A 26,818-nucleotide genomic window follows, 5' to 3' on the forward strand; every position below is an offset into this window, starting at 1 on the left:
CTTGGCTTTGCCCTTCCCTTAGCAAAATCCCCCGGACTTGCCGTGACCCCGGCTCGCCCGGCATCTCCAGCCACGGGAGCGCGCCCCGCCCTGCAGACAATGCGGGAGCGGCGCGGGGAGGCCTCTGGGTGCGGTAGTTCTCTGCCCATCACCTGATGCCGTGGGCAGGCGCAGCCGGGACTACAACCCCCGGCAGGCAGCGCGCCCGCAGCCCGGCTGGTGCAATCACACCTTAGCACGCCCCGGGGCCGGGGCAGCGCCGGCTGGAGAAGGATGGGTTTGCCTGGGACTCCTCCAGAGCACTAGCGCGGGCACTCCTGTCGGGGCAAGGCGCTGCAGCGCTGTTCGGATGCAATGGTGGGATCTACTGCTCCTGTGATGGCATCGCAACGCCGCGAGATCAGTTGTTTTCACTGCAATTAAGTTTGCGGGATCTGGACATGAGAGGACCGAGCGCGTACGTGTAACTGTGCCAGCTATTCGGCATTTCTCCTGACCGCACCTCCTGCTCGCCTGCATCCCACTAGCGCCTGGTCCCGACTACGAAACACACCGATCCCCAGCGCTCGTATCCTTAATCTGTCTCCGGGAGCTCCCCGAACGAGCATGCATCGTTTCGTGCTGGTTGCCAGGCGAGCTGCGGCGGGGCCGTGCGGGCCGGGGGGCGGCCGGGGCGGAGGGACGGACATGGCCCTGCGCTGCGCCGCTTCGCTGGCGGCCGGGCGGCGGCCGCGGGGGCCCCGGCGGGAGGGGGCCGTGCGATGGAGCAGCGCTGCCAAGCCCTCCGCCGTCAAGATCAACGAGAAGGCGAGCAGGGAGAAGATCCTGACGCTGGAGTCCATGAACCCGCAAGTGAAGGCGGTGGAATACGCGGTGCGCGGCCCCATCGTTCTGAAAGCCGGGGAGATCGAGAAGGAGCTGCGGAAGGTGAGGCAGGGCAGGGCCGGGCAGGGCAGGGCAGGGCAGGGCAGGGCAGGGCCGGGCAGGGCAGGGCAGGGCAGGGCAGGGCGCTCCTCGTTGGGATGTCGCGGGGCTCGGCGGGGACGTGACACCCCGCGGGGCTGAGACGTGACCCTGTGGAAGCGTCGGGAAAGCGGGAGGCACCACGGGTGCCGCTGCAGTGCCTCCTACCAAGTTAAAAACTCTGGGCAGCCTTTCCCCATCCGTGTGCTGCGCTCTGCGCCTCCCGCCCCTGCCCGGCCCCGGCCCCTTCCCACGGGAGGCGGCACAGGCAGAAACAAAGGGACCCGCTGGCCGGCCGCTGTTTATCTGGTGTCACTGCCTGCCTAAGGCAGATACGGGACACCCCCATAAAGCAGTGTTGACATTTCTCCGCCCGCTTTGACCCTTTGCTGCAATCCCATGCCCTTTGTGTTATACAAGGGGGTGAGTGACCGGCTTTTATCATACTGATAGAGCGTTGAAGTCGTTCATGAGGATTTTAGAGATACCGCCTCGGCCGGGGCAGGGAGCACCGGGCTCCTGACAGGTGAGCTGGCCCGGCTCTCCAGGCGCTGCTCCGCAGCCTCGCCCAACGCTGCTCTGGGCCGTCCATCCTTGGTGATCTCCTGATCACCCATAACGTGCTCCTTTTCCTCTAGTTGTAGGAGCTGAGGTGCCTGAGGACAAACCTTCAGGGCACAAACGCTCAGTAACGCTGCCCGAAGTTGTAGGTGGTTGGTACTTTTTGGCGGATCGGATAAAAGCAGATCCTAAGGGTCTGGGCCAGTATGTGCTAAAAAAAGCATCCAAATCAGTCAGTGCTTGTATTTTGTTCTTCATATTTCTTTCTTATTTCTTGAAAAAAAGTTTTAAAAAACCCTTAGCAATACAGACATGGCTTTTTGGTTCTACTGTTCAAACCACAGCTTCCCCTCTCATCGCAAGGACTCATTTTTGTTTTGAATAAAGCATCTGGCAGAGTAGTTTTTCTGTAATTTTAGATATTATTCCTTACTGTCATTGCTTTAGAGAGTCTTTCTCATATCTTATTACAGGTGCTGCAATACCCTTTTAATTAGTTCATGTAAAGTGCTTTGAACAAAAAAGTGCTACAGCAATTCTAACCATGACTGATTAATTCCCTGGTCTTCATGTTACTTGGTTTCCCTTGTTTGAATTTTACTTTAAAACTTCAGAGTGGTGATGGAGAATCAACTTGAGAACATCTGCTTTGATTTTTGCCTTAAAACTTTTTTATAAAGGTGTCATTGTATTTATGCAGCTAGGTTCCCAAGTGGATGCATTTTCCAGAGTATAAAATCTTCCAGTGTTCTCACTGAGTGTGTTTGTTTTCAAGTTAACATCACAGGGCAGGACATATTACTTGACAAAACAAATATAAAAGGCCCTTCACAAACTCCTCCCAGCTCCCCTGCTTACTCCAGTTACCAGCTGAATCACTGGCAGAGAGAAAAATCTACTGTTCACTTTTGAAAAAATATAACAGCAAATCATTGCCAATCACTTTATTAAAAGATTTTTATGTCAGTTTTGTGTTATGCCTACATATGTGGCATTTTCCATTTAATTTTTTTTTTCCTGGAACCATCTTATGAAATAATGTTTGCCATTGATAATGGCTACCAGCATTCCTAGAGGTGACTATGCTTTAACACAAGGCAAACAAACCTCCCAGCTGGCAGGGAAAGAGGACAGAATTACTGCAAAAGTTGAGACAGTGTATGTGCAGAGAACACCAATCAACTTAAGGAAGCAGAAATACTTTAAGGAAATACTTTACTTGTAGTTTCCACACCTCTAAAGTTACTCATTCCTTTTTGCTTTTCTGATAAAAATGCTGTTATTCATTCTGTTGTTTAATCAAGCTGTCTGCTAAAGCATGCAGTGTTGAGAAATACCTGGGTTCCTTATAAATGAAAAATTACAGGTTATCTAATAGTCTATTTTTTGCATGTGTGTCTGAAATTTAATCCTGTGTGCTCACTCATCAATGGCACTTCTTTGTTTCTTTTTTATAAAGTTGCACAGCTTTTTCCATCCCTCTCAGTCCTAGCACACAGAGTGAGGCCAAGCACTGCCAGCAGAATTAACACTGCTGGATAAAGGGAAGAGGCTGAAGTGGTTGACAGAGGAAGGAGATGCCCCTCAGCATCTCTAGATTCATGGCCACTCTTCACTAGCAGCAAGAATTTCCCCATAACAGCTCTTCTACATCTGATGGGGAAGGAGATCTGCACAGGCAGGAGAGCACAGGCTCCCTGGTATGAGGTGGAAGCATTGCAGTGGCTCTGGGTAACAAAAACAGGCAGAGGTGAAGTAAATCTGCATTCATCCTGTTCTGCTCAGATGCCTTTAGGTAATTTGTTTCTAAGCTAAAAGCACCCTAAATGCAGCCATTGTCTAATCAGATGTGATAGAGGCTCTCCCTCTTTAAACTTGGTTCCACTGGGTTACTCTTCATACTTGTGTAACTCATACAGCTGTTATGGAGACTATAAAACAGCCACTTGAAGCTGTTTGCACAGTGTAAGCTTTCATCTGCCTTGAGGTTTGTTCTGCTGTCTCAGATCCCAAAGAGCAGCTCCTCTGTTATTCTTTCTGGCACTTGCTGCTTCTCTGTATTAACTGCAAATGATCACAACAGGAGCTGTAACTCCACAGTGCACACTGAAATAAGGACTAAAATGTTACTGAAGAAGTCTCTGACTGGACAACTGAAGGGATATTCCTTAAAAGAATAAATAAAAATGAGGTATTAGTTTTAGCTCGCGTGCCTGGGACTAAGCCAATGTAAGTGACAAGTAAAATATTCAATTAAAGCAGATTAAGATTGATTTCCCAATATGGGTGGGGCATGCGGTTCTGGATTTCACAAGTTTTGTTGGCTTGTGACCTGTATTCATCTAGGTGGAAAATCAGGGGCTTGATCTACATTAAGTCTTTCAAGATGGAAATCTTCATGCAAAATCAGTGATTGAATTACTTTCCTGAACGTTTTTTCCCATAAATTTGAAATTGTGTTATGCTTCGAAAGTGAAAACCCTTTTTCTCTTCCCCTTTGCTATTGGTAGCAATCAGCTGATTCTGGGTTACTGAGATGACAGAAAGAACTGATTCCCACCATTTTCCATGATGTTTCTGGCAACTTTTTAAAGCAAACTAGAACACAGGCATATTTTAATAAATGATTACACTCTAAATAGAATTCAAACAAGACCTTTTTTCTATCCCCTTTGTGTAGACTTGCTAACAGATGGCCACGGTATCAAGTATTGACTTTAATTACATTTCAGACTAGAAAATTGCTCCTGAATACAAATTCAGTGCAAGAATAATGCGATCTCTGAACAGAGCCCTTCTCTTTACCCAATCAGCGGTAACAAAGTAACTTATCTTTACACAGGCAGGATACATACCTGATTTTTTGCTTTGCATTCATGCTAATTTTAACTGACATTGTTATGGAAAATCCCTTCATATCTGTCTGTTACTCTGACATTTCACTTATACTCTTCTTTTTCCCCCAATTCCTGATTGGGTTTTACATAATGTCAAGTTCTGTGTTAGGTGAAGTGGCCTCACCTCTCCTTGCACAGCATGTACATATTAAACAGCATTTCAGGATCCACAAGTCAGCTCAGGTAACGTTGGGAGCAGTGCCTGGCTCAGTGTCAGGCACACAAGGTCCTTCCAAACTTCCAAGCTATTGAAAGAGAATTGTAGGGTGGAAAGGAGGAGAGGGATGGTGTGCAGGGATATACTGGTAGCATGTAGGAAGTTCCTTCAGATAGCACAGATAGCCATGGGCCTTCAATGGCATTATACAGTTTCTATACACTGAAGCCCCTATTTTGCTGTTACCCTTACAGTGAAAGGGATGTACATTCATCTCCTGTGCCCACGCTTTTCATTTGCATAACTCTTGCAAATAGATTCCTGTTTCACGTTTATTCAAGCCACTTGTTCACTCCCTACATTGCTATTTAGACAATAAAACTACTGAAATCCTTCTGCTTTGGTAGCTGAAATCTCAGGCAGCTTCTGCTACAGTATTTTTGTTAAAATACTGTAGAGCTTTTTTTTTCCCCTCACTAATTCATCAGGTTTTTAAATTGAGTAGAAAAATTCTGACTTAGAATCCCGCCTTAATTGTAAATGTGAGTTGACTGTGTCCCTGGGAGTTTTGGAAAGATAAAACACAATTTAGACAATGACATGCAGAAATATAATTTAACATGCCAAGAAAAAGATATGAGATTGACTGGTACACCCAGTAATGAAAGATGTTAAGCTTAAATTACCATCCTATAATTTTCTGCTTTGAATACGTGACTGTGTGCACACGAAGAAAGTATCTTCCAGGCAAGAGCATCTGACCTCATTAAGACAGAACTGTTGTTCCTCAGTTGTCTGTACATGTTGCATACATAAGTGAATCTGTAGTAAAACCCATGGTTTTTAAGAGGGCAAAAACTACTGCAGATGAAGGTGAAAGAAAACTGGTTTCAAGAGCACAATTATCAAAATCATGTGTTCGAAAGCTCACAACCCACAGAATCCAGTTTTTGATATTTTCTGGTTGAATACATTAGCAAATTTTATTCTAAAATAGACCTTTTCCAATAACTCCTCAAGTTAAGAGGGTCTTAATGTCTAATCACTTTCTAATGAGCATTATTTTAATTCTGTCATTTAATTCTGTTATGAAATCTAGTGCTTTATCTATATAGGCAAAAAATCCAAATGCAAATCAACTTTGATCAATGTGTCAGGCAAAAGTAACATGAGGACAAGTCCTGTTCTGTAATCTCTGAATCAGATCTGCCAATTAATGGTCAGTCCCACTGATTTTCTCATGTGATGTGAGGGGGCATGCAAGTCATCACTGCCATTTTAAGTCAAAATCCAGAATTTGCCTTCTCCTTCCTCCTCAAAACAGCTCATGTCAGCTTGAATTACACAAGCATAATACAAAACCCAAAGCCTTACTCCATGGTAAGCAGGTCAGGTTTATTTTTCTGCTGTGAGCTGTTTTAATAAAAAGATTGGAATGCTAATTCAGGTCTTCAGGTCCCAATTAGTTAAGGGCCCCTGGGCAGTGCTTTCTTGGCCTCTTGAGAGGAGAGAAAAAAGCAAGCAAGCAACTTGGCTACTACAGCATAGATCTCAGCTGTGCTGAAATGTTTGGGTTTGCCAGCTCTGATTGTACAGCTTGTTTGCGCAAGTCACAGCAAAAGCAGTCTCAAGGAAATAGTACAGTGTTTCATAGTGTGGTGTTAGTGCCTGATAACCATCAAGAGGCAGCACAAAGCAATGGCGATGAAAATGGAACAATTGGGAGCAGCCAGGAGCAGGCAAATTCTGAAATTCAGAAAGAGCTGTTATATCAAGGTTCTATTCTGGGATTAAAAGCAGCTCACATTTTTGTGGCCTCCTCAAGGGAACTCTTTTCAATTCTTTCCTATTGCCATTACCAAATCCACACATGCTCTCTCCAGACTGATGGTTTTCCTTTGAAATTTGCTGAAGATTTAACAAAGACAGTGACAGGTCGGTTTGCACCCTTCTTTACTCTTTCTGGGCACAGTGGTATTTTGCATTTTGCCAGCATTGTCAGATGGTACCTTTGTAAAGGGAACCTCCAGGTGTACTAAAACTCCTAAGAGACAAAGCAGCTCCTGGCAGGGCATTGTCCTCATGGTAGTTCTTTGGGATGGTGTATGTTCTGGTGCCCTCTTTGGGGTGATGTGTGTTCTGGGATCACATTGCTGCTTTGATCAAGTAATTCTCCCAACACGTCTTGCCTCATGACTCTTTCCTTAAGAGACAGCTCATGATTTCGTATGTTCTCCTTTCCTGATGAGTTTCCTGAGGCTCTGGGGATGTCTAGGGAAGAGGAAACTTCCCCAAACCTGGTTAACTGCATAAAGATTTGTATTGACTTTGCACCGATGAATTCTAGTTCATGTATAAAAATCCCTTCTTCCAACTTCGTGTGATATTTAGATACAATTGTTAGAATAATTGTGTCTGGTTTTATTCAGGTTTCATCAAGTTTCTTAGAAGATCAATTTCCTCTAAAAAGAGCAGAAATGGAAGTAACTGTTGAAGGAAGCAATGTTTTCCATGTGGAAGTGAAAGATGGCTTCTACAGCTTTAAAAACGGGCTATTCTCATGAATCTGTTTGCTCCCATTGTCAGAAGAGTGGCAGGGGCTTGGCTGGCTCCGAGCTGGAGCTGAATCACGTTGTGAGCACAGTGTGAGGTGATGCCAAGGGCAGGAGGCTGGAGCAGAGCTTGTTTTGTAGGGCTGGGCATTGCTTTTCCTCCTTGATGTGGTTTATAGCCTCTTCACAAGGCAGGAGAATCAATCTGGAACTTACTGCTCACCAGTTTGTTATTAGAGCTCCTGTTATGCAAGCTTCCCTTTTGCAGAGCTCTGCCTGCTTCCATGCAGCCAGACTGCCTCTGGAGCACACCTTGCAGGGCTGCCTGCACCCAGAGAGGGAGGGGATGAGACAGGCAAGTGTGGTGTGGTGAGGAGAGCAAAACAACTCCAGTCACCCAGTTCTTGCTCCCCCTGTGTGGTCCTTGGTTTGCAGAGACATAACTTAGCTCAGCTCAGGTGTGTTGCTGACATGGTTAAAGGCTGCGTAGCCTTCTGCAGTGAAATAAATCCATGACCTGTTGCAGCCCTTTTCCTGCTGCTCTACAATTTGTTATTGAGGTTATCAACATCACATTCACATTTCCTCCTTTCGTACAGATCTTTTCACAGACCTTCCAAAAAATATTTGGCATAACCCTTCCCTTGGATACCCACACCCATCACCATTGGAGAAACCTTGACACAAGTAGGCAGTGACTGATGCTGCTCTGTCTGAGGGATCTGAGCAGAATTCAGCCTTGAACCCATCTGCAGAGTCACAGGCACTGTCTACACTTCCCTTGCTGCCAGCTTCTGATATCCTGCTTTGACACTCTGACCCACTGACATTCGGCACTTGTTCTTGCACTTGTTGTTGTTTTCTGTTCCTATTTTTGAAACAGTAAGATGGGACTTTTTGTTCTAAATTACTTTTTTTTTAGATTTTTTTTAAGAACTTGTTTAGAACTTTTTTTTTCCAAACTAAATTTGAACAACTTCTGATACTCCTTTTTTTTTCCATAGAGAAACTGGAAATCAACTAATAGAAAAATACTAAGTGGCCATAGCAATTTTTGTATAGATTTCACTAGGAGAGGATATAGCAAGTCTTGTGAAGACAGTTCTAAAGAATTGCTGACATTTAACTCGTTGTCAGGGAAGGAAAAGGTTATTTAAAAGCATTTCACTTTTGAAAGACAAAAAAGACAGCAGCTCTTGTAGCTGAAACCAAGAAATATAAATTAGTCAAGAGAACCAGGGGCCTTTAAGGCCATGTGGGAACTCTGTGTGCCACACAGAAAATGCAGCATTCATTCTCTAACGAGTTTATGGTGAGAGAACTATTGTGTATGGTTTACTGTTTGTTCCAGATCCATCACTTGGGAAGCAAAGGGAGTGTGGGGTTTGTGGAGCAGGTGATGATTCTATACTTGCAGTGGTGGCAAAAACACTGAGTTTAGCCCCAGTAAAGATATAAATGGCATCAATGCTAATAAGCTACAAAATTATTTATGATAAACCTGACATAGACACCAAAATGGTCTGTTACCTTTGTTTTAAAGGCTGTACCACTATAAAACCTCCAAAACTACATTATAAAATGATAAACCTTTCATCATTTCACCAACCAAAGAAGCAGCTATTCTTTATTGCAGAACACAATAGGATTTGTGAGCAAAAAATCTAATTAGTCTAATGTAAGGTATTTCTATTATTAAGGAGTTGGTTTAATCTGATAAATCAGAGTATTTCTATTTCATGTTGCTGTGTTTTCAGACTGCCTAACTTAAGGCAAAGAAAGTATCATCCATATTCCTTAACAGATTTGTATTACTTTGCAAATCTAGTGAAACTGATTCAATTTCCTGGAAGGACCAAATGTAGCCAAAATACGTGGGAATTTTTCTTCATTTCAACAAATGGAATTTGTTCTTTTCCTACATACACCTTTCTCTTCCTTCTTATTTGCAATTAGAATGAAACAGTGCTGTGCTGCCAGTGGACCCCATATAGCTTGAAGAGAACACATTTTTAGCCGTTTACATTACTCATAAGTTACTAAACTTCAGCATCAGATAAGTGTAATGTCTGTCTGGCATCCCTATTTCTAATGATTTAGAGCTGAATCACCTCTTAATTTGCAGGACACTTAGATCAACGAGCATAAAAGCAAGTGATTTGATGGACTCAGTGTGTCACTTCCAATTATTTTAAGTGAACTTTTGTTGGTTTTTTTTTCAATTGCTGCTAAATGTAAGGCCATATAAAATTGACCCTTTTCAATTTCACGTAAGCCCAATTGTCTAGTCCTAATGCCATTTTTAACTCCATAATTAATTTTAAAAGAAAAGAATCCCCAAAGGCTCTCAGTTATATGATGGCTGGATCCATCCAGCGGGGTACTGGGGATTGTGCAGCCTTAAACCTCCAAATCTTGGCATATCTGGGAATCTGTATCCATGATGCCTACCTGTATTATTGTTATTTGCACATCTGGCTTCTGGTCTGTCATTGAAGTCTATGGTGGAAAAGGAAAAAAATAGTTAAGGCTTGCTGGCCACATATTCTATATCCAAATCCAGTAACTGGCTGTAAATACATGGATCAGGAAGAGGCTTTCTGAGTTCATACCCAGAGCAAGTTGTTACAGATAATTTTCTACAGAAAACTGATCAGTCTGATTTTGCAGTTCCTTAGTCCACATGACAATTCTGTCACTGTTAGGATGCATCCCTACTCTCTCTGAAATAGGCATTAGAACAACTCTAAATTTATTATTGCATCTCTCACTTACTCTGCTTGTAATATTGGCCTTTACTTTCAGTTAATCTTTATTATTTAAACCACCGGTGGTTTTTTCAACCAGTCAGTTCCTTGCCTTTTTTACGCCCTTATTTTATTGTGCTTTTTAAAGAGCTGTGATTGCTAATCAACATTCATTAGCTTCTTTCCCTGTGTTCTCATGATGCATTCAGTTTCTCACAGGAAAAATGGCTGGCTGTTCAGATTTTGGAGACTAGGAAGCTTTTAAATATTCATGGTGATTATTTAGCACTTCTGCTGTTTATCATACAGAGCCTCACTATGATGTATTTTGTGAAACATCTCTACATGGAAAAGTGGGGTAATCATACAAGGAGTACTTCACCTAAGTATCAAATAAATAAGCAAACAGTATCTTTACTGTTTTTACTCTGAAAGAACTAAAGGTCTTGAGGTTTCTTTTGTTGGTGGTTTCTCAAATATCCTCAAGTCTTTTTAGCTTCTTGACTGATTCATCCCTCCCTTAGGTATCTCAAACAAGTTGCTCTAATATGGACAATTTAAAATGCCTTTTTTTTCTTTTCTACTTTAGTGTTAGTTTCCAGCCAAGTCAGTCTTTTACTTGCAGCTAGCAGAAAAATAAAAGCTAGCCTATCATTTAAAAATGTGTCACAGTCAACACAATTTCTGTAAAACAATTAAGATTTACTGGCAGTATTGTATAAGAAATGCATTAAGCTTTACATTAAAAACTGTAGCTGTTCTGAGATCAGGCACTGTTTAGTTACAGCCACGTGGCAGATACTAAAATCTTCTGCTTCAGCCCTAACAAAACATTCTGAATGGTCCCTTTGCAGGGAATCAAAAAGCCTTTTACTGAAGTGATTAAAGCCAACATTGGAGATGCTCATGCCATGGGACAGAGACCAATCACCTTCCTCCGTCAGGTAAGACTACTATGAAATATTTATTCTTTTTTCATTAGAATGCTTTAAAGCTGTCTGATATAGGTATTAGTATAAAGGATTCCCTAGATGCAATTAGATTTAAAATAGTTCTTTTGTAAAGAATTAAAACTGTTCATTTTTGAGCCGAAGTCCTATTGTTTCCTGATTGTCCTCTTATAACACAGTAGCTTTCCTTAGTTTCCATATCATTTCCCACCCATATTTTTTCCTGCCACTTCTGTGTTATCAGTCAGCACATTCATTATCAATAATGCTCTTCAAGAAAGGAAGTGGTTCTCTTTAAAGAAAAAAGCAGAAGCCTTTCTTCATCTGAAAAAAATACTTTGAAATCTGCACGTAGCTGGGTTCAACTACTTGTACTGTTTCTCATTTTGCACATTTTACCCCTGGGCAAGCTAATTAGTAGGTTAACTTTTAGGAAAGATTACAACAGAATTCATGTTGGTATGTTATTCCTAAAACACAAATAAGGTTAAAATGAGTATTGTTAATTGAGCATCCCTCACACCCTCATGTAAAATCATCCATTTATAATAATGTTAATTCAGAGAGTTGCAGGACAAATGGAAGTCTTACCAAATTGAGGGTCCAGGTGATGAGATTATAAAACTGAGCTATGCAGCAAACTAGGGAGACCTGAGCTTCTTAAACATTATTCAAATGTATTACAGGTTATTCCAATGTTATTAAATAAAATGGGAAATCCTTTCTCCCCATTACTATGTGCACACATGGATTAATTCATTGTCATTGGCCCACAAGATGACAACAGCCTATCCATATTACACCATGTAAGCATAAAAACAAGAGGGACTGGAATAAATTAAGCTGATCTCAAGAGAGACCTCTCAATTCTTTGTGTCTTACATTCCTTCATTAACTTAATTCTGCTGGGTTGTGTTTCTGCTTTTCCTGCATTCTACATCACCACTTCATTTTTAAATTAAATATTTCCCATGAATTTAAATGAGTAAGAACTAGAAGTTATTTTGGGGAAGGACTATTAGAACATGCCACTATGACTTCACAATTTGATTGTATTTCTCAATTCTGCTCCATATTTAAAGTCTTGATTTCTTGGCAATAAAAGTGGGCTAGTAATACACAAAGAGGGGAGGATAAAGCTGCTTAGAGATAACATAGGAAAAATTGACTGTGCTTTACTGTGTTTGCACTATGCTTAGCTCACCTGGAATCTTTACTGTCTGTAATACAGATAGTTAATAATTCCAGAACTGTTTTTATAGCTTAACTTGGAACCTGATAAGGTTTTTTCTCTTCTGTGAGCACAACCCTTAAAAAAAACAAACCAACTGCAAACTCTTCACCGATAACCTGTTTTTTAAATTAGCCAACATTTGTGACCTTCACTTCCAAGGAAAGTTAACATAACATCATGAACTTAAAATAAGCATTGAGAAGTGGCCAATTGGCATTTTCTTGGCACTGCAGGTAGTGGCCCTGTGCACATACCCAAACCTGTTGGACAGCCCGAGCTTTCCAGAAGATGCCAAGGAGCGCGCCAGGCGGATCCTGCAGGGCTGTGGGGGAAACAGCTTAGGTAAGGCTCTCTTCCAGTTGCTCCTGTTGCTGTTGGAAACAATAAAGGTGCTTTCAATACCTGCTGATGGGGGCAGGTTTGCAGTGTGACCTGCGGGTGGTGACCAATGGTGCGTGTTTTTGGCAGGACTTGTCACAGAGCAGAAGGTGAAGGTTATAGATCTAATATAACCCTTGCCACAATAACATCCAGGCATAACGTTCCATTCTGAATGGAATGTTGAGGGGATTCTGTACCAGGAAAGTGGCAGAGAGTATTAATGAGGCTCTGCTCTGTTGGTATGATGTCTTTTCATCCAGGGCTCTCCTTCTCCTGCTAAGACTGGGTGGAGGGTTTTACAGTTTTACCTTCTCCAGTTGTTTCTCTGCCAAGGACTCCACTCTCCCTGTAATTCTGGTCTCAACAAACAATGTATGTCCATCTCAGCTGATCCAGTGCACACTCCTGGATCTTAATTTTGAACCATCAGTTCAAGTATGTTTTCTGGGGTATCAGAAACTCAGGTACCAAGGTAATAATCTTGTTCAAAAGGAAAGCTGCACTGCTGAAAGGTCTTTTACGTAACGGAAGGTGTCAAAGCTCTATTTGTCAAGGTAAAATAACTCTTGAAAGAACTACAGAGCTCTGTTCTTCAACCACTGTTCTTACAAGAGTGCACATGTCATATCCACATAAGTACAAACTTTGCATATTCAGTAGAAGGGAAATGGAAGAGACAATTCCTTTCTTATCTAGTGATTGTGCTGCCTACCTGTACCTGGCAAATGCCATGAGAATTTCTACTCTGCAGATGCTGCTACAGCTGCTGGGTGCAGCAAAGAATCTGGCACACTTACCTTCTTTCAAGTAGGCAAACAATGACATTTCAGAGGACTTATTAGAGTAATTGGCATATTTCTTAATCTTTGTGATTGCACTGGTATGTTTTGGGAGTAGGTGCTGTGAAACTTAATAAAATAAACAAAGCATAATAAAATAAAAAAAACATAAACAGTGATTGTATTAGCAATATTTCAAGCTTGAACTATTCCTAACAACACAGCCTAATGCAGAATGTATTTTATCTTCACCTTCTTTGTATTGGTTTGTCTTTTAATGTAGACCATTAAAACCACATTTATCAAAACTTAGAAGTTCCTCTAGCTCCACAAATCTGTTTCCTGTCTTACTGTGGAGCAATAAATCCACATAGTACTGTTGGCACATAGGAGTTACTGGGAATACATTTGAATTTTGACTCAGTCTTTCTTTGTAATGATTCTGAAATTGAGGGATGTGGAAGGAATTCTCAGAATGATCATTCTTGGCCCTTGGTGCTCCCTTCCCCTTAAGGACATGGTGACGTGGGACACCACAGCCCAATGTTGGAGGAAGATGTGAGGAATTCAGCCTTGCATAATATTTCAGAAATATGTTCCTTTTCTTCAGAAGATCACACATTTCCCATAATTTCTATTAGCTCAGTAGATTCTGAGGAAGTAGACCTGAAACAGTTGCAGTATTCAAATAAAATGACAATTCTGAATACGCTCTGTTAATTTCAGTGGCTAAATTGAGGTTCTGTAAGTAACTGGATTCCAAATATTTTTTAATCTTGAAATTATTTATGCCAAGAGCAACTATACCTCTAAATTCCTGACAACTAAAACCACTGTAGACTTTACTGAGGTGCTGTACTGGTTTCTGCCCCCTCTCTCCTCTCCCTGTCTCCAGTACAGTGTGTCAGCCCCTCCTCTTGGCCTCTGGAGCTCAGCAGCCTCTGTACAACATCCCAAAACACACAGTCAGAGGCACAGGGATGTGCTGCTGAATGGAAGTCAACCCTATCACTTCGTTGGTAGTCTGACAACTTTGTGCTGTTCTCTTCATGGCTGAGAAGCAGAAATTGCCTTTCTTGTGAAAAACCAAAGATTAAAAACTGGTCCCACTGTGTTGTGTTCAAAACCTTATTTTTCAACAAATTTGTCAATCCAACAAAAGGTGAAATCACTACATATGGTCAAAGCCATTTGAAGTGTCACACCCATATCTATACCAGCCTATTTAAAGGTGTTAGTTGTGAAGTTAATATGATTATGAAATTTCCTCTGGAAGTGAACCAGAATACCCTCACCTCCAGTGAATGTTCATTTGGCAAAACCCTACCCATGGTTTTGAGTCTTGCTACTCCCAGGCCATGTACAAAGGCTCAGATGTGTCCTCAGCTTCTCTTGTGTCCAAACACTCTGGGATTCTACTGACACCACTACTTTGCATGTGGGATAACTGGCATATCTTTCCAGGCATTTGAGACATTGCTCCTGTATATGAAAATACTTAATATTTTGGGGTTGGGTTTATTTATTTGCATCCCATGGTGCAAACACGGGTTCTAGTCAAAGCCATCAACTGAGTGCAATTAAGTGTAGAAGTACAGTGCAATTAAATGTTCTGTATATCCTCAGAGTGGCAGGACTCAGCACCCAATGGAGCACAAGGCAGAATGACAGCTTAGATTTGTTCTCCTCCCTTAACAGCATCCTCCTGGCTGTGGCCAAAGACCCTTGTACAGACCCAATATAACTTCTAGTCCTGTAAAAGTAAATGTTTAGGACATCAGGGAACTTTGTGCCCTGAGTCACCGTTTTGTCCCATGCAATTGTGCAGTTCTTGCAAAGGTTCTTTGTCTTTTTAAATCATTCTTTCACAGAAATCCTACCAGGCAGACTACTAGCAGAGAACTGAGCCATGGGAGTTAAGTCAGGCGTAATTATTCCACTCCACCCAACAAGCAAAGAAGATTCTGTAGCTTCCTGACAGTGTTCTAAAATAGATGTACACTTGTCACTTCTTTGTCCATCAGTCTTAGACTTCGTGGCTTGAGTTCATTCCTCACCTTGACCAAGGCTTATTTTTACTCTTTATTTGTTGCACATTCTCAGCAGTGATGCCCACAGGCATCATTTTATTTCCAATTGTTAGCTGTGCTCTGTAAACTGCACATGAGATTGGGGTGATTCTAGACATTTCTGCTGAAAAGTGGTTGTGGGAGATGCTGTGGGGGAAGGAGAGAAGCAGTTCAGGATTTTTTTGGTTTCAGACTGTGGGAGAAAACGAGATGGTTTTTTCACATTGCAAATAAAACCCTTGTATTTATCGTGGATTAAAAGAAGTTACTTTCCTTTCTGTTGCACGTACTACCTCTGTTCTTTGTTCCCATTACTTAAATAGGAGTTTGTTTACATTCAGGAGTGCTTCCAACATAAAGAAAGCAACTGAAAGATAGTAAAAATGGGATTGCTGTCTCAGTTTGCAAAATAGGCTTGAAATTGCACTTTTCACCAATCCAGTATGTTATTTTTTGTATTTTAGTGATACTTATTGTATTTGCCTACTCCCAAATTAATTCTTTTGCTCTATGAACAAACCAGCTCCCTTTCCTCCTCCACAGAAGAAAAAGCAAACCTGTCCTGGGCATCCATATAAATATGGCTCCTATATACAAACTACTCCATACATTACTAGCTCAGGAGTTTTGTTAGCAAACAGAAAATCTGATGTACATTGCACTCAATTCTCATCACGTTCTGTATTTTTCACAGGATCCTACACTGCCAGTCAAGGGATAAATTGCATCCGTGAAGATGTTGCTTCATATATTGAAAGAAGAGATGGAGGGGTTCCTGCAGATCCAGATAACATCTATCTCACCACTGGGGCAAGTGATGGCATTTCTGTAAGTGTTCAGTTGGAACCTGTCCCTTCTTGATATAAACTGTAGCTTATCAGTTACCTCTGCAAATACAGATCCCTGCTGAACCTCTGGTCTCAGAAAGTTCTGTGAGTTTGGTCTGGCAGATACTGAAACCACATTCAATGAATGTCCAATACTGTGAATAAACCAGTGAACCCCCTGTGTGAATGTCAGGAGCCAGCTAAGATGTGTGTGCAAAGTCTATACATTAAATTGTGCCTTTCTGTTAAGGTAATATGGAATGAACTACAGGTGCCTAAATAAAAATTTAGAAGATTCACTGCATTCAGACTAAATAATGATTGTTCTCAGTGGTAAAGACACATGAACACTGAAGATTAGAGAGTATCAGTCAATGGCAGAGGGAAGAGGGAATTACCTCAGAGGTGAGAAGTGTCAGCTCTTCTTCCAAGTAAACTCTGCTAGTGCAGATCAATGCCAGTGAAAATCCCAAAGATTTATTTCTGTTTGTGTATTTTAGTTTATTTGAGAAAAACTTCATGTGTTGGGTTCAACCAAGGTTCAAAGATGGTCCTCAGGTAGGACAGGAATACCAGTCTCTATGAAACTGCTCCTTTACACTGACACATTTACTGACAGTAGAGCAGCAGATTGGCTTTTCTGAAGGCAGCCTTTGGCAGGGTGTCGGTGAAGGTGCTTTTTTAAAGGACATCTAGTGGCAGAGCTCAGAATGACAGCGATCCGGCAGGAGCAGCTCTCCAGAGCTCTGCAGTCAATTGGCTTTCCAGAGTTTCTGCCTCTGGCAGCTTGTCAGGAGTGGCAGCACATCTAACTTGAACCACCCTGACCACTGCTGTAAAGTCAGCACTACAATGAGTCTCATTCTTTGGCCCTTCTAAAGATAAAACAACTATTGTTTCACACCTCAGGGGAGAGAGGGTGTTAAGGAGTTTTTAAATATGCATTTGGTCCTGATTACATGTTTTGGATGCTTGGTATTTTTAAACTAGTGGTGGGTACAAAATTATGTTGATTATAAATCATTAGCTTAGCAGCTGAGTATGTGATGAGAGGCACAGAACAGCAGATTTTGTACTAGAACCATAAAGAAACTAAAGGAAACTGCTGCTGAGAGAAAAGATATTTTGGGGTTAGATGCCAATTACATGCTGATAAGGATGCTTGCTTTGATTGCACCTGTACTTCAGAGTTCTCCTGTGGTTCTAAAGGAAACAAATCTCTTTGCTTCCTGCCCTCATGTGCTGTTTCATTTAATTCACGTGTAAAAAGCCTCCACATCACCCAGACATTGGGCACAAGGAAATTGTCTGGATTGACCTTGGCACAAACATTACCTTTCTGCCTGTATCTTCTGGGCATAAGCTACATATGACTTTATTTCCATCCCAAACATGCAGACTTTGCTCTGTTCTGTTACTTGAAAATGAAAACATAATTGCTCTTAATGTGAAACAGGTTTCTCTGTTCCAAGGAACAATCTGCACAGGCCCCAGTTCTAATTTCTGGGTTTATTTATTGGTCTCTTGTGGTTAATGAGATGAAATGAATGGAAGGCAGTGAGCAAGAACGAGCTAAAGCTTCTTTGCTTACAACAGAGCACAGCAGAAAAATCATGATCTTGATATTCCTGTTTCCAACTTGCCCTCTAGCCTTGTTCTCAGAATGTTCTTCCTAAATTTTGTGGTTGATCAGGCACAATCTTTGGAAGTTATGACATGAGAGGATGCCATTAAGCTTAGACCATCCTCACTCAGCCAGTAACAACTTGAAATAAATAATTCTCTTTGACTATCTGCTTCTAGGAGAGAACTCCACCTTAACTCTACACTTTTTAGGAAGTTTAGTAACTTATTCCAGAGTGTATTATAAATTCTGGTGTGTGATCTTTTTTTCTTTTTTTTTTAATTTTCTACTTTTTCCCCAGGCAATTTTAAAGATCCTGGTCTCAGGAGGTGGCAAATCCCGAACAGGAGTGATGATTCCTATCCCCCAGTATCCCTTATACTCAGCAGCCATCTCTGAACTGGATGCTATCCAGGTGAACTACTATTTGGATGAAGAAAACTGCTGGGCTCTAAATGTGAATGAACTTCGCCGTGCCTTGAATGAAGCTAAGGCATATTGCAATCCAAAAGTCCTCTGCATCATCAACCCTGGAAATCCCACAGGTTTGTAGGAATTTTGTTTTCTAATGAAGAGATTTTAAGACCATTTTCTTTTGGTTTTCATTCATTTGACATTGCAGGCAAATCCTAAGCACATATCAAATATGTCAGGCTGAATTCCAGAGGTTGCTAGGTGCGATAAGTAGGACAGCATGCTTTACTTTTAGAAAAATATTTTCAGTATCATGAAACTCTGTCAAGGAGGGAACAGATTCACTTCAGTGGGTCTCATTTGAAGCCGCTGCTTCACTGAAGTTTTCCAGACTTGTGGAATGACTTTCAGTCACTTTAGGAAAGATCTTGCCTCTGGCATGGCCTGTAGCCTCTTGGTTTCTGAGAGGCAATGACTGTAATAACTCAGAACTCAGTGGCAAGCCTCCCTCAGAATTAAGCTTTTTGTCATTTTGAGTAGTTGAGGTTGATTGGTGAGAAGCTCCCACCTAACCATCATGCATGTGAGCATTTACAATGATTAGCTATACACAGAGTACTCTCAATAAGGCCTTGATTGATTACTGTATCTCACACTCCCTTTGCTTGAGATGGATTAAGTTACTTTGTGCCATAATTCTTCCCAAAATGCTTCTTAATTTCATACTTAGTGAACTGAGTTCTAAAGTTCAGTAGCACTTTCCTGAGGAAGAGAGATATCTTCTTGAAAAGTGGGTAATCTAAGTAGGTGTGGGTGAAAAGATTTGTATGTGTAGACCCCACTAACTTTCTTCTTGCTTTAAAAATCAAACTACAGGACAGGTGCAAAACAGAAAGTGCATTGAAGATGTGATACACTTTGCTTGGGAAGAGAAACTTTTCCTTCTGGCTGATGAGGTAATGGAATAATCTGTTCTCTCAAAAGCACAGCTAAGAGTACTCATATGAGGTATAATTTTGCTCCATGTGGGGTATTGGTATTTTTTAAGTACAGGGAAAAGACTGTCTGTTATCATATTAAGACATGAACAACAACATGCAAGATTCTTAATATCAAAGGATCAATATAACAGGTAGTTTGATCTGGATTTGAACTGGAGAGAAAGTGTAGGGGACACAAGGAAGAACTTTGCTGGAACAAACGTAAAAGCCTACATGGTGCTCAGAGCACTTCAAATGGAAGAAAGAAAAGAAAAATCAATTTAAGCATACAAGTAAAGGTTAAATCATACAAAAAGCTCGCTGTTCTTGCAAAGGCCCAACCCTTAAGTGTGGTCACATCAGATAAAAAGTATCATTACAGTAACTGCCACTTAACAAAGAACCTTGTGTCTTCTAACAGCTTTTAAGTTTTGAGTGTAAGCACTGTTTCTTCAGTTCAGATCTGCCTCTCTAAAAGGCCATGTTTTATCCTTAGTTGGGGGAACAGAGCACATTAATGTCTTCTGACTGTTCAGGTTTACCAGGACAATGTGTACTCTGAAGGATGCCAGTTTCATTCTTTCAAAAAGATTCTGTATGAGATGGGACCCGAGTACTATAACAATGTTGAGCTGGCCTCTTTTCACTCCACCTCTAAGGGATACATGGGCGAGTAAGTCTGATTTAGTTTTTTTTTTACTTCATCTTCCTCATTAATCTGGTTGGACAGCCCTTTCATATTACTGACCTGAAGGTAATCCATCATAATTATTCCTCTAATAATTTTAATTAAAGACTATTAAGAAAATAAAAAACAAGCACAGAATAATGGATTAACTCAGTAGTTTTCAACGTGCCAAATAATAGGAGTATTTATTTCAGACACCTAATGCCTCAGTCCCACAAAGGTGAAATCCTACAGTCCCAATCTGGACCTGTGATAAAGGAAAATTGGCCTCCAACATTCAAGGGAACAGCTCAATAATCACTGGGATATTACAGATGTTAGGGTTTGGTTGTTTTGGGGAGGAGAAGATGGAAGAAAAAGAATTTTTTTATTAAATGTATGCTGCTACAGCCATATGCTCTTGTTCTGAAGTTTAAAGATCCATGTTAACTGTTAACTTGCCTACCAGGGAAGCTGCATGTCCACCTTTATCTGTGTATGTGATGCTAGGACTTAATGACATGTCATGCAGCTCCATCTTAAACCATTATCAGTGTGGCAGCTGTTTCAACAAGCTGTATCTTACCTATTGTGAGATTCTCATCAATTGTCTTTCCACTTCTGCAGTCATTTTCATTGTTTTTTTGTATTTATAGACTTGAGGTTAACCAATCTCTTCTGTTCACTTTGTCACAGATGTGGCTACAGAGGAGGTTACATGGAGGTCATAAACTTGCACCCAGAAATTAAAGGACAGCTCGTTAAGCTGCTTTCTGTTCGCCTTTGTCCTCCAGTCTCAGGACAAGCAGCCATGGATATTGTGGTGAATCCTCCAGTACCTGGAGAAGAATCCTATGCACAGTTCATAAAGGTCAGCAATAACATGCATCTTCTTTTGTGCATTTCCCCAGCCTATCCTAAGTATATTGGGAACTCAGATTATGCACAGAGACCAAAGAGTTTCCTTTCCTTTCTCCTTGAACAATCTGGTATGAACACCAATTTACAGAACTATGCAGTGTATTGAAAATTAATATTCAAAAATATTAGGAAGGCATTATCAAATCATCTTTCTTGCTGATACATTCAACATTTTTCCTGTGTTTAATATGATAAAAGTTTTACTAAAAAAGATTTGCTTTTACTAAAATCTAAACAGGAATGTAAGTTTAAATTAAGTTATAAAATCAATATTTTTCTTTAAAATCCAGTGCCACTATATACTGAGCACCATGAAAATCTGTATTAAAGTATACAAATAATTTCTCACTTGTAAAAATGAAGCTGTCTGGCTTACATTACATTATCAAGTCAAATCAAAGGTTCAATTAACATGGTCTCTAAAAATAGCCAGGAGTGGATGCTGAGGAAGGAGACTGTAAAAAAAGGGCACACAGGTAGAGACTTCTGCAGGTTATTATCTGTCTGCAATACTGTCGTTGTACCCTGCTAAAGCCTTTTTGCACTGCAGTTTTTAAGAGCACAACTGGAATTTGGAACATGGTTTGCCCTAACAGCTCAGCAAAGCCCTACCAGTGTTTCATTTGGGAAGCCCTTTTGAAACATCATCATTTCTCCCACTGTTTTTGTGGCTTCTTGAAATATGTCCAACTGAACACCTTCCTTTTAAACAGGAGAAAGAATCTGTTTTGAACAATCTTGCCAAAAAAGCCAAACTAACAGAAGACATGTTTAACAAGATCCCAGGAATTCACTGCAACCCCCTGCAAGGAGCTATGTACGCTTTCCCACGGATCTTTATTCCTTCCAAAGCCATTGAGGAAGCAAAGGTCAGTCAGTCATTCTTACCCCAATCCATTTTAACCTCCTCTCACCTGTGCCTGCCACTTCTGATGATGAACTTTGATTCCAGAGATGGAGTACAAAAGCACTATTTCATGAGCTGTGTATGATCTTAAATAGAACATGACCTTTATTTGAAGGGAGGAGAACAAAACAGATAATTTCATCCCAGTGCTAAGGCTCCCAGGCTGAGAGTGTCCCCAAGGATGTTGGTGTTTAAGTCACACAAGTAGCTGGTCCTGTGCAGTTTCAAATTGCTGCCCATGCCTGAGTTAAGGAGAGCAGCATGTGTGAGTGGCATTGTGCTACTGACCCTACAAGAGAAGCCCCAGGAATGGGAAACAGGGCTGGAGGTTTCTTTACAAATTTCACCTTTTTGTCTTTGGGACAGTAATCTGTGTTAAAAATGATAAGTCTTTCTGTTCCTAAGTAGAGCTCTGAAACCTAATTTGTAATATTCATTTTGTAAAGGGAATTTTATTAGCACAGCTGAGAACAAAAATAGAACTGTTTTTCAGCTGCTTATTTGATTAGGTATATAACCTGTATATATTTAAGAACTTTTCATAGTTATTAATCAGGGGACTTCCTAGGCAGCAGATTATTCCGGGGGAAAAAAAAATAGTAACTGCCAACAGAACTGGAACACACAGTTCTCAAATTAACTTCATCTCATCAAATGTCAGTGCCTTAGATTTTTCCAAGTACAACTTTTAGACTTTTGACAAAAGTTACAAGCAAGTCAAGGGGAATAACAAAATTACCTAAACCCTTTCTTTGAAAGTGAGTTTTTTTGTAAGTTCTTCAGCCCAGTTCCTCCATGAAGTACTGTTACTTAATTCAGTGTGAACTGCCCCATTAGCAATTGTTCCTCATCTTCTTTAGTAAATCAAATAAGAAACTAATAATATAACATTAAGTTTCAGGGGGGGGGGAAAGCAATCATTCTATATATTAGGAACATTTTGACTTCAATAATTCCAAGGCATCCATTCCCTTAGGCTCATAAAATGGCACCTGATATGTTCTATTGTATGAAACTCCTGGAAGAGACTGGAATATGTGTTGTACCTGGAAGTGGATTTGGCCAGAGAGAAGGAACCTACCATTTCAGGTACAATTTCTGTTGGTTTAAAAGCAAATTAGCAGTAGTAAGCAAAGTATGATCCCAGTTCTTTCTCTTCTGATTAAATACAAGGATTTTTATTTCAGTTTATGTTGTTTCATTTTCTACTGGACAGTTTCTGTGGACTGACAGCAAGGTCAAAGACCTGGTCTGCTAGATGAGCTATATAAGTTTTCATGGTGTTTTCACAGCTTGGTGGCATGATTTTATTCTATTTTTACATACTGGCATTTGAAATGCCTTCTCCAGGAATACAAACAATAGTAATAGTTTAGACTTTAATTTTAAAGTTGGCTCTGGAATTACAAAAAGTGCCCTGCATTCTTTTTGGGGGGAGGAGGAGGGGTTTAAACTGTGTTTCCATATGGAGAAACTGCATGAAAAATGCAGCATCTTCCCTATAAATCTGCTCCTTAAACACTCTGTATAACTTTACCAAAACAAGATGTTGAACTAAATATTCTAATACCAAAACTGTTGCTTTTGCTTCCAGTAAACAGAACTTTGCTCCAGGCTAGCCACTGATAGCTAGAATTTATCACAGAATTTAGTCTTCCTCAGTCAGAAACAACACAGCAGAGGGTATCTTTAGCCTTGACAGTTCTGCAACACAGGCAGCTGGGTCAGATCCCTGAGTACACACAGCTCCAGGAAAAAACAGGAGCATCCATTCCTTCACCAGTGTGGAAAAACCATTGTGTTCTGTGGGTCTTGCACACAGCCAGGCATCCACACCCACTGGGATTTTCAGGGTATGCAAAAGAAGGGAAAAAAGGGACTAAAACATGCAGAATGGGATGTTGCATTGTTTCAATGCTTCTGAACTCAGTTTTCAATTAAAGAAAAAAATGTACATTTACTCATAACTGAGAATTCTTAAAGCTCAAAAACTGGGTATAATTTGGCATAACTGCCTACTGTTGGAAACTGAGTTGCTGTTATTTCTTACTGAGAATCTTGACAGTTCTTGAATTCCTGTATTCTAACCAATAGAAACAAATTGCTTCAGTTTATAGTATATAGTTCAATTAAAGTATAAATGCAAAAAATGAGAGAATCACATTGAAACAGATGTTGAGCTTAACATGTTACTTGCTCTGCCTTGAGATGAATCAAGATCTGTGCAAAGATCACACTTTAGTTGGTTCTAAAGACAATATGGATTGGATTTTTTATTTCTTTAAATATTATTTTTCAGAATGACCATTCTTCCTCCAGTAGAGAAGCTGAAGATCCTACTGGAGAAAGTGAAAGACTTCCACATAAAGTTTCTTGAAAAATATGCATGAAACTTCTGTGGCTTTCCCCCCCTCATCCCCTCCCCTTCAAGGCAAATGCAGACAACGAACAATGATGTGCTGAGAATGTGCTGTTTATCTAATTTAACTAAATTCAAAATAGATAGAACCAGACTCAGATACTGCTACAACTTATTGGACTATTAAAGTTATGTCTGGTGTAGAAGACATTATTACACCAAGTTTTTTTTTTTTTTTTACGGGGAAGAATGTGAAGAAAGTGGTGAGAAGAAAGAGTCAGTAAATGTTTTTGTGCCTTGATTGAAAGTTATATTTGTGAACTTTTGACTCAATAGATTGGGGAAGGGAATTGCTCATTAAAATTACTACTGTCATGTGGGGTTTTTTTTTTACAAAACTGAAACGCCAAGTTCAATTGTTTAGATAGGAATGTGTTTCCCATCTTAAAATTCTACTAAACAAAAATCCAAACTCCTAGGTTATAGGTATTGCTTGGTTTAATTTTTGTTGGTTTTATTGTTAAGTGTGAAGTGTTCTCCAGACCTGATCAAACATGTAGCGTGCTTATTTTAAAAAAAACTTCAGCAGATGTGTGCAGATACCTTTGAAATTCTGCTGCAAAGAAATCCTGCCATCCCAGCATAGCTGGAATGGAATATACAGTTTTGATCAGAGGAGTGAACGTGGTGTCTGCTTGAACCATATTTTTATGAAACTGAAACATAACAAGGAATACAATCTTCTTCTTCCTGTGCTATCCAACACATGATCCCAGCATAAGAGCTCTGAACACTTCCTGCCATAACAACTCCTGGAGTCTCCTGTGAACTCACATCTTTTATACACATGGAACAGAGTAAGTTACTGTCCCAAAGCAGATGTGAGTACAGTCAATCCTTTCAAGTAGGGTAAAACACAGCCCTTTCAGAACTGCTCTGTCTGTGAGCAGCATTTGTTGGGAAACCTCACACAGCCCCTCTAGCTGGCCAAAATCCAGCTGGAACTTGCAAGGACTGACATGTTGTTACCAGGAGAAATGCTGGGGCTGGTTTCTAATGAGGAGGAAGGTATTTAAAGGAAAATGTCTTGCACCAAGCATAAAGATAATGATAGTACAGCTGACACTTAAATCTTCCACAGTTCTACTGCTGGCTGAAGGATCCTGGGGGCTTCTCAAAGCCCAGCTGAACAAGGTGGCTATCTAGGAGTACAGTTGAGTGACTCCACTAATCTCTGCCAGCTTCCCTGCAAAACAAAGGACAGCTTCTGTTTCTCTAGAGCTGGAAGCTGGACACCTTCTGCTAGCTCTGATAAAGGGATAAAGGAACAGAGCTTTCAGTATTCAGATGTGAAAGCATTAGCATTTGTCAGGCTTAGGCTCAGCATTTAGAGTTTATTTATCAAGAAGATCACATTCAATCTAGTAATTCATTTTAAGTTCTTATTTAGAAGTAAACTCATTTTAATGTCTACTGGCACTTTGTGAGGCTGCTGTTGTAGCTGGTGCAACACCCTGTGCTGATCCAGCCTACTAAAGCCAAGGGCTAGAGAAACACCATCCAGATGAACCTGTGCCAATTTATCACGTGAGGAAGACGAGATGTTGCCAATAACTGTCCTTGCCACGGCAGCCCCAGTCTGTGACCCAGCGTTAGCACTGGGTGAGTTTCTCACAGCTCCTTACTGAGGCCTGTGAGGGGAATTTATTCCTCTCAATTCCTTGCCAGGACTCACAGGTTATGGATGAAAATGGCACGGCTGCTACACAAAGCTACTGTGGAGGATTGGGGGAAAAAAATTTACGTTTTTCTCCTCAGAGCAGTGCACTTCTGGGAGGAGAGCACACTGAGAACACTTATGCTGCTACCATCCATTGAAAAATACAACCTGTCAGCACTCTCCACTTGGCATCCTTAATATGCACTAAATAAAACAAACCCAGAAAGCAAAACTGTGGGAGGAGGTCAGAATAATGATGTGAAAATAAGACAAACAGCACTTTCCTGCTCTAGGAATGTGTCCAAATCAGATCTGGCTTTGGACTCTTAATGCAGTGTAGATTGAAACTAAGATCTAACAATGGGAGTTAGAATATTTTTTATATTTTTGTAACTACAGCTTTTTCATGGGGTAGTATTTGTAATCTAATAAGTCAATAGATTTTATATTTGCCTTGCATTTGCACCTGTTACTTCTGGAAAAAAAATGTAAAGATTTACAAGTTTATAATGATAATTTACAGGTGTGAAAGGCTTTTTGTTTTAAGTCGGGACAGCAATTCTTACTCTTTTGAATCAAAATATAATGGCATAAACTGAGTTTTTTCTAAACATTCTATTATGGTGCCTTTTCTGTTTCTGACATTATAAGGGATAACAATTTATTCTTGATGCATCTCATATGGAAGGGTGGTGATTTCTATTGTCCATCCACAATATTTGTATGTATTGTGATAAGGTTAATGTGCATTTTTGTGGAACAATCCTGTAAACCTATGACAAAAAGGCTTGTTTTCCATGTCTTTGAAATATTTCATTAATAACAGACAATCCTTCCTTTCAAATGCATGCTTCTAGGTTTGATCTTCCTCCAGGTGCTCCTTATAACAGTACTTCAGATGTATGAGACTTCCAAATAATAAAGCACATGCTAAAAAAATGGTAATACTTCTCCATTTTCTGTGTCACTGGAGCAACACCAGCTGGATCACACTATGACACATTTAATCCCATGTTCAAAGCAATATTTACTAATGTTCATTACCCGTGTACCAGATCATTAATTTCTGCATCACTCCAGTTTATGGACTTGATGTTTGTCCAACTTAT

At 40.6% G+C, this 26,818-nt stretch overlaps 1 protein-coding gene across 1 annotated transcript; it reads left to right on the forward strand.

The window, feature by feature from the left end:
- The first annotated feature begins 242 nt into the window (after positions 1 to 242).
- Positions 243 to 26,654, forward strand: GPT2 (glutamic--pyruvic transaminase 2). The gene is made up of 11 exons (XM_083869968.1): positions 243 to 927; positions 10,732 to 10,821; positions 12,295 to 12,403; positions 15,985 to 16,118; positions 18,043 to 18,286; positions 19,032 to 19,111; positions 19,672 to 19,808; positions 20,499 to 20,673; positions 21,437 to 21,592; positions 22,607 to 22,719; positions 23,930 to 26,654. The coding sequence occupies exons 1-11, from the start codon at positions 607 to 609 to the stop codon at positions 24,018 to 24,020; spliced, it is 1,650 nt and encodes a 549-aa protein (XP_083726094.1). The 5' UTR covers positions 243 to 606; the 3' UTR covers positions 24,021 to 26,654.
- The last annotated feature ends 164 nt before the right edge of the window (positions 26,655 to 26,818 follow it).

The sequence above is a fragment of the Zosterops lateralis genome (assembly GCF_965231275.1).
Source record: "Zosterops lateralis genome assembly, chromosome: 12".
In the NCBI taxonomy this organism is placed as follows: Eukaryota; Metazoa; Chordata; class Aves; order Passeriformes; family Zosteropidae; genus Zosterops; species Zosterops lateralis.

Excerpts from the sequence above, each read along its gene's own strand:
- GPT2 (XM_083869968.1), top strand. The coding sequence starts at position 607 with ATGCATCGTTTCGTGCTGGTTGCCAGGCGAGCTGCGGCGGGGCCGTGC. Across the intron at positions 19,112-19,671 it reads TTTTCCTTCTGGCTGATGAG|GTTTACCAGGACAATGTGTA; the intron begins GTAATGGAATAA and ends CTGACTGTTCAG. Across the intron at positions 19,809-20,498 it reads TCTAAGGGATACATGGGCGA|ATGTGGCTACAGAGGAGGTT; the intron begins GTAAGTCTGATT and ends ACTTTGTCACAG.